We start from the raw sequence: 6,838 nt of genomic DNA, 5'->3' as shown, positions 1-6,838 counted from the left end.
GCGCGGCGAGGAGGGGCCTGCCGTGATTTGGCTTTCACCGTGTCGGTTTTGGCATCTGTGGCTATACTGGTCCTGAGGAAAAGTGGATTCGACGTAGGCGGTGATAACCTTTTTATTAGAGCAGCGGGAGTTCTTCATACGGGGAAATGATACTGTACAGAGCTTTCCAAACCTCACAGGTCTCCTGTTCACATGTGCAGAGCTTTCCCAAACCTCACAGCTCTCTTCTTCACATGTGCAGAGCATTCCCAAACCTCACAGGTCTCTTCTTCACATGTGCAGAGCATTCCCAAACCTCACAGGTCTCTTCTTCACATGTGCAGAGCATTCCCAAACCTCACAGCTCTCTTCTTCACATGTGCAGAGCATTCCCAAACCTCACAGGTCTCTTCTTCACATGTGCAGAGCATTCCCAAACCTCACAGCTCTCTTCTTCACATGTGCAGAGCATTCCCAAACCTCACAGCTCTCTTCTTCACATGTGCAGAGCATTCCCAAACCTCACAGGTCTCTTCTTCACATGTGCAGAGCATTCTCAAACCTCACAGGTCTCTTCTTCACATGTGCAGAGCATTCCCAAACCTCACAGGTCTCTTCTTCACATGTGCAGAGCATTCCCAAACCTCACAGGTCTCTTCTTCACATGTACAGAGCTTTCCTAACCTCACAGGTCTCTTCTTCACACGTACAGAGCTTTCCCAACCTCACGGGTCTCTTCTTCACATGTACAGAGCTTTCCCAACCTCACAGGTCTCTTCTTCACATGTACAGAGCTTCCCAAACCTCACAGGTCTCTTCTTCACATGTTCAGAGCTTCCCAAACCTCACAGGTCTCTTCTTCACATGTACAGAGCTTTCAAAAACCTCACAGGTCTCTTTCTCACATGTACAGAGCTTTCCCAACCTCACAGGTCTCTTCTTCACATGTACAGAGCTTCCTAAACCTCACAGGTCTCTTCTTCACGTGTACAGAGCTTTCCCAAACCTCCCAGGTCTCTTCTTCACGTGTACAGAGCTTCCCAAACCTCACAGGTCTCTTCTTCACATGTACAGAGCTTTCCCAACCTCACAGGTCTCTTCTTCACATGTGCAGAGCTTTCCCAAACCTCACAGGTCTCTTCTTCACATGTACAGAGCTTTCCCAACCTCACAGGTCTCTTCTTCACATATAAAGAGCTTTCCAAACCTCACAGGTCTCTTCTTCACATGTACAGAGCTTTTCAAACATCACAGATCTTTTCTTCACATGTACAGAGCTTCCCAAACCTCACAGGTTCTTCTTCACATGTACAGAGCTTTCCAAACCTCACAGGTCTCTTCTTCACATGTACTGAGCTTTCCAAACCTCACAGGTCTCTTCACATGTACAGAGCTTACCAAACCTCACAGGTCTCTTCTTCACACGTACAGAGCTTTCCCAACCTCACAGGTCTCTTCTTCACATGTACAGAGCTTTCCCAACCTCACAGGTCTCTTCTTCACATGTACAGAGCTTTCCCAAACCTCACAGGACTCTTCTTCACATGTTCAGAGCTTCCCAAACCTCACAGGTCTCTTCTTCACATGTACAGAGCTTTCAAAAACCTCACAGGTCTCCTGTTCACATGTGCAGAGCTTTTCAAACCTCACAGGTCTCTTCTTCACATGTGCAGAGCATTCCCAAACCTTACAGGTCTCTTCTTCACATGTACAGAGCTTTCCTAACCTCACAGGTCTCTTCTTCACATTTACAGAGCTTTCCCAACCTCACAGGTCTCTTCTTCACATATAAAGAGCTTTCCAAACCTCACAGGTCTCTTCTTCACATGTACAGAGCTTTTCAAACCTCACAGATCTTTTCTTCACATGTACAGAGCTTCCCAAACCTCACAGGTCTCTTCTTCACACGTACAGAGCTTTCCCAACCTCACGGGTCTCTTCTTCACATGTACAGAGCTTTCCCAACCTCACAGGTCTCTTCTTCACATGTACAGAGCTTCCCAAACCTCACAGGTCTCTTCTTCATATGTACAGAGCTTCCCAAACCTCACAGGTCTCTTCTTCACATGTACAGAGCTTCCCAAACCTCACATGTCTCTTCTTCACATGTTCAGAGCTTCCCAAACCTCACAGGTCTCTTCTTCACATGTACAGAGCTTCCCAAACCTCACATGTCTCTTCTTCACATGTTCAGAGCTTCCCAAACCTCACAGGTCTCTTCTTCACATGTACAGAGCTTTCAAAAACCTCACAGGTCTCTTCCTCACATGTACAGAGCTTTCCCAACCTCACAGGTCTCTTCACATGTACAGAGCTTTCCCAAACCTCACAGGTCTCTTCTTCACATGTACAGAGCTTCCCAAACCTCACAGGTCTCTTCTTCACGTGTACAGAGCTTCCCAAACCTCACAGGTCTCTTCTTCACGTGTACAGAGCTTCCCAATCCTCCCAGGTCTCTTCTTCACGTGTACAGAGCTTCCCAAACCTCACAGGTCTCTTCTTCACGTGTACAGAGCTTCCCAAACCTCACAGGTCTCTTCTTCACGTGTACAGAGCTTCCCAAACCTCACAGGTCTCTTCTTCACGTGTACAGAGCTTCCCAAAACTCACAGGTCTCTTCTTCACGTGTACAGAGCTTCCCAAACCTCACAGGTCTCTTCTTCACGTGTACAGAGCTTCCTAAACCTCACAGGTCTCTTCTTCACATGTACAGAGCTTCCTAAACCTCACAGGTCTCTTCTTCACATGTACAGAGCTTCCCAAACCTCACAGGTCTCTTCTTCACATGTACAGAGCTTTCCCAAACCTCCCAGGTCTCTTCTTCACATGTACAGAGCTTTCCCAAACCTCACCGATCTCTTCTTCACGTGTACTACTTTAAACAGAAAACAAGATCATTAGCAGGACACCCCCTTCTCTAATCTCATAGCATCAGTAGCCTAGAGACAATTTAAAATGGTGTGTATATATATATATATATATAAAGCTTTTTATGCTCAATTGCAGTCAAGTAAAATAAGGAACTGTTGCCTATTATATGTCTGACTTTATTGTCTCCTTTCTGGTAACCAGCGGTGTGCCGGGGAGAACAGCACCCCTGGGTATGACGATACCGACAGTTCCACGCTGGATTATGACGGTTACGCGCTGCAGTGTCAGAAGGACGACGTCCGGGACTTCCGTTCCGCGTTCCTGCCGGCCATGTACGCCGTCATCTGCTTGGTGGGGCTGGCCGGGAACGGGCTGGTGATGCTCACCTACGTCTACTTCAAAAGGCTCAAGACTGGCACGGACTTCTACCTGCTGAACCTGGCCATCGCCGACGTGGCGTTCCTCCTGACCCTGCCGTTCTGGGCCGCCAGCGTGGCCAAGCACTGGGTTTTTGGCAACGTCATGTGCAAGGCCATCCACTGCATCTACAAAATGAGCTTCTTGAGCGGGATGTTCCTACTCATGTGCGTGAGCCTTGAGAGATACTTTGCTATCGTCCAGGCTCCCTCAGCCCATCGGCACCGGACCAGGACCGTTTGGATCAGCAAGCTCTCCAGCATTTTCATTTGGGTCTTGGCTTTCCTCTTATCCATTCCCGAGCTAGTCTACAGCGGGGTGGTTACCAAGAACAAGGTGGACGTCTGCGACATCTTCTCCGACAACATCCAGAGCTTGAGCGCGGGCCTGAAGATCTCCCAGATGGTCATCGGCTTCCTCTTCCCCTTGCTCATCATGTCCTCCTGCTACTTCATGATCGTCGTGAAGTTGCTCCAGGCCCGCAACTTTGAGAAGTACAAAGCCATCAAGGTCATCATTGCCATCGTCATCGTCTTCGTGGCCTTCCAGCTTCCTTACAACAGCGTCATGCTGGTGAAGACCTTCAACACCTCCACCAGTTGCGCCAGGAGCAAGCAGATGGACATCGCCGATGACGTGACCTACTCCCTGGCCTGCTTCCGATGCTGCCTCAACCCTTTCCTCTACGCCATCATCGGCATCAAGTTCAGGAACGACCTGTGCAAACTCTTCAAGGAGCTGGGCTGCCGGAGTCCGGAGAGGTTCAGGGAGTGGTCGTCCGTCACACCGAGCAAGAGGACCTCCTTAGCCATGGACACTGAAACGTCCACCACCTATTCCCCTTGAAACTGGAAAGCTCTGTGCCCGAACCTGCGGGGCAACGCCCACTATATTCCTCAATTACCAACCAGTGCTGCCGTACGGAGAAGAAGACTGGGACTTTGAGGGTCTACGGTAGAGGCGGCACGAGGCCCAGTTACAAATAAATAAATGAACGTCCTCATCTGAAAAAGATTAGCGGGCGGGTCATAATATGAACTGTACTGTATCTTGGAAGGCATAGCTGCTTTACGGCTGGCGTATACGTTTATGGCTGAGACTGTAGCTGCATGCATGTTAACGGTGTAGCTCTGACATGCTCTATTACTGTACATAACAAGTCTGGTCATACTGACAATATTATCAAACACAGACGGGACTGATTTGAAGTCCTCATCCCATAGACTTTAGTGCAGTCTCGCTGATAAATCAGTCCATTTTCTATAAAATTGCCACTTTTCTTGTTTTTTTTTTGCTCCAGAAACCCCAAATCTCACTTATTTCAGACGTGACATCCCTGCCGAAACCCTACACACCCACACGAGAACAGCCGTTGGGTGAATTGTATGTAGTGAAAAAGTGGCTAGGAGTTACACCTTTTTAGCAATCAATTATCGTTTTCCTTGTTAAATATCAATATATTAGATATGTCTTTTTTTATTATTATTTCAGTGGTATAAGCTAGATTCCTAACGATTAAAATCGGACTGACAAATATTTACAGAACTGGCTGAAAATGGAGATGCAAAGGAAAAGAAAACGCGCACAAATTACTTCTTACAGACCTAATTCCAGAGGGGCGTTTAAGGCCTTTTTGGATTTTATTACAGTTTCTTCTTGCGTCTTTTCTTTTACATGTAGGCGTTGCCGGGTGATGGCATTCTGGGGTTGCTGACCAGTTCTAATCGTATAATGTATATATAATGTATATATAATGACGAAGCCATTGACAGCTTGCTGAGCTGGGCGAAACGCGTAGAGTGGTGTTTTGGTCTAGTGAGGGATCCGTAGCTGTACCTTCCACTGAGCAGTGACGTCACACGCGCCGGAGGAGAAACGGAGCTGAGCGTTCCAGGTTGCAGACGGCTGACATCCAGAGCCAGAGAGGAGGCGGTGAGATCGGATAAAAACCCCTAGAATCACTGTGATTGTGATAAATGCATTTTTAATTCTGGCACATTGTAAGTGCACATTTTATATGCTCATATTCATTTTATAAAGTTTTTGGAAAGACAGATCGCGCTATGTAGCTTTGTTTCCTCCCATATGTACACCATGGTAACCCTGACGAGATAAGCCTGGAGGGATATCCACAATATACAGCTACTACCTGGGGTGGCAGCCCAATCTGCCAACTGCATACTTACCACTTACATCTTGTGAGTAGATAGACCGACAGAGCCAAGATATTGTCATTATTATTTCATCAGAGTCTCAACGTCTGCACTTAAATTTGCACTGTTTTCTGTTTTTATTTCCCTATATTTTGCTCCTCCTGGATTGTTTGAAATACATCTTTCTATATAGGTGAACTCCCTACGTGTATTTTACACACACCCGGTGTCTTATTTTAAACTGCTATATTTTTTCAGCCACTTCCACCACTGCAGGAGCGCTCAACCCCCGTCCTCAAGACCTCCCCCAACATGAGCCAGCTGTGCTGAAGCAGGGGCTGATTGAGCCGCCGGTGCTGACGCAGGGGCTGATTGAGCCGCCGGTGCTGACGCAGGGGCAGATTGAGCCATCTGTGCTGAAGCAGGGAAATCTTTCAAACCTAACTGGTTGTGGGGGACGGGGGGGGTCTTGCGGACTGGTGTTGAGTACCCCCTGCTGTAATGTGCAGTTAGGTAAACCGTTCCAGAGATAAGTACAGTATAGAACAATGTGTCACTTTCAGGCGCAGTAAGTGTGACCTCTTATTAGAGGGCGTTTGCTACAGTATGTACCTCTGGTTATTGATAGGGATTTGTTGAGGTTTCTGCAGCAGTTACAGAGCAGCGGGTCGACTGTAAAAAAAACCCCCAATCTGTACGATGAAGGTAAAAACCACATCCTGATTACGGGTTTTTTGTACTGAATGAGAAGCGGCATTGCGATATTGTGTATTTGTACATTTGTATGATATCCATCCAGCTGCCCCCCCCCCCCCCCAAACTGAAATAAAGCTTATTTTGTATATATCAGGTTAAAAGCTGGGGTGCAGTGATTTTCTGGGATCATCTCAGAGGGGTGTTAGCCAGTGAAATGCTCGTTCCTATCCAGTGACGCGCTGCTGCCGCCATTATTGCCACCCGCAGTCGGGGGAATACATACAAAGTCTGCTCCTAATACGCAGTTTGTTTTAAATAAGAGATGCAGCAGATCCTGGATTGATGAGTGGACCTCCTAATATACAGGCGGAGTAGCTCAATAAATAGGCATATAATTATATACATATACAGCATGGGTGCATTCTCACAAACAGGCATTAGGTGGTGCTATTGTATAGGAAAATGATTATAATGCTGTGTATAGTATGTGTATGTATGTATAACCTTTATTTATATAGCGCCACAAATGTACACAGCGCTGCACAGCAGTAATACACGTGGCAATCATATGAATAACACACTCATCATGGGAAGAAGCGCTTCAGACATAAAAGTAACATTTAGGAAGAGGAGTCCCTGCTCCGAAGAGCTTACACTCTAATTTTTAAGTAGGAAGAACGCACAGCGACAGAAGGAAGGTGTTTTGGTAAGTGATGTGTGTG

General features: G+C 47.0%; 1 protein-coding gene across 1 annotated transcript in view; it reads left to right on the top strand.

Annotated features, from left to right (window-relative positions):
* CCR7 (C-C motif chemokine receptor 7) overlaps nucleotides 1–5,321 on the top strand; it is an 18,139-nt gene extending 12,818 nt beyond the window's left edge. The window contains exon 2 of the mRNA XM_075580312.1: nucleotides 3,052–5,321. Coding sequence (XP_075436427.1) covers nucleotides 3,181–4,113 — 933 coding nt within the window. The 5' untranslated portion in view covers nucleotides 3,052–3,180 and the 3' untranslated portion in view covers nucleotides 4,114–5,321. The remainder of the gene's footprint in view (nucleotides 1–3,051) is intronic.
* Nucleotides 5,322–6,838: the final 1,517 nt, after the last annotated feature.

The sequence above is a fragment of the Ascaphus truei genome, chromosome 23, assembly GCF_040206685.1.
Source record: "Ascaphus truei isolate aAscTru1 chromosome 23, aAscTru1.hap1, whole genome shotgun sequence".
Taxonomy (NCBI): domain Eukaryota; kingdom Metazoa; phylum Chordata; class Amphibia; order Anura; family Ascaphidae; genus Ascaphus; species Ascaphus truei.
The sequence above is the reverse complement of the archived record's forward strand: the minus strand, read 5'-3'. Positions and strand labels throughout refer to the sequence as shown.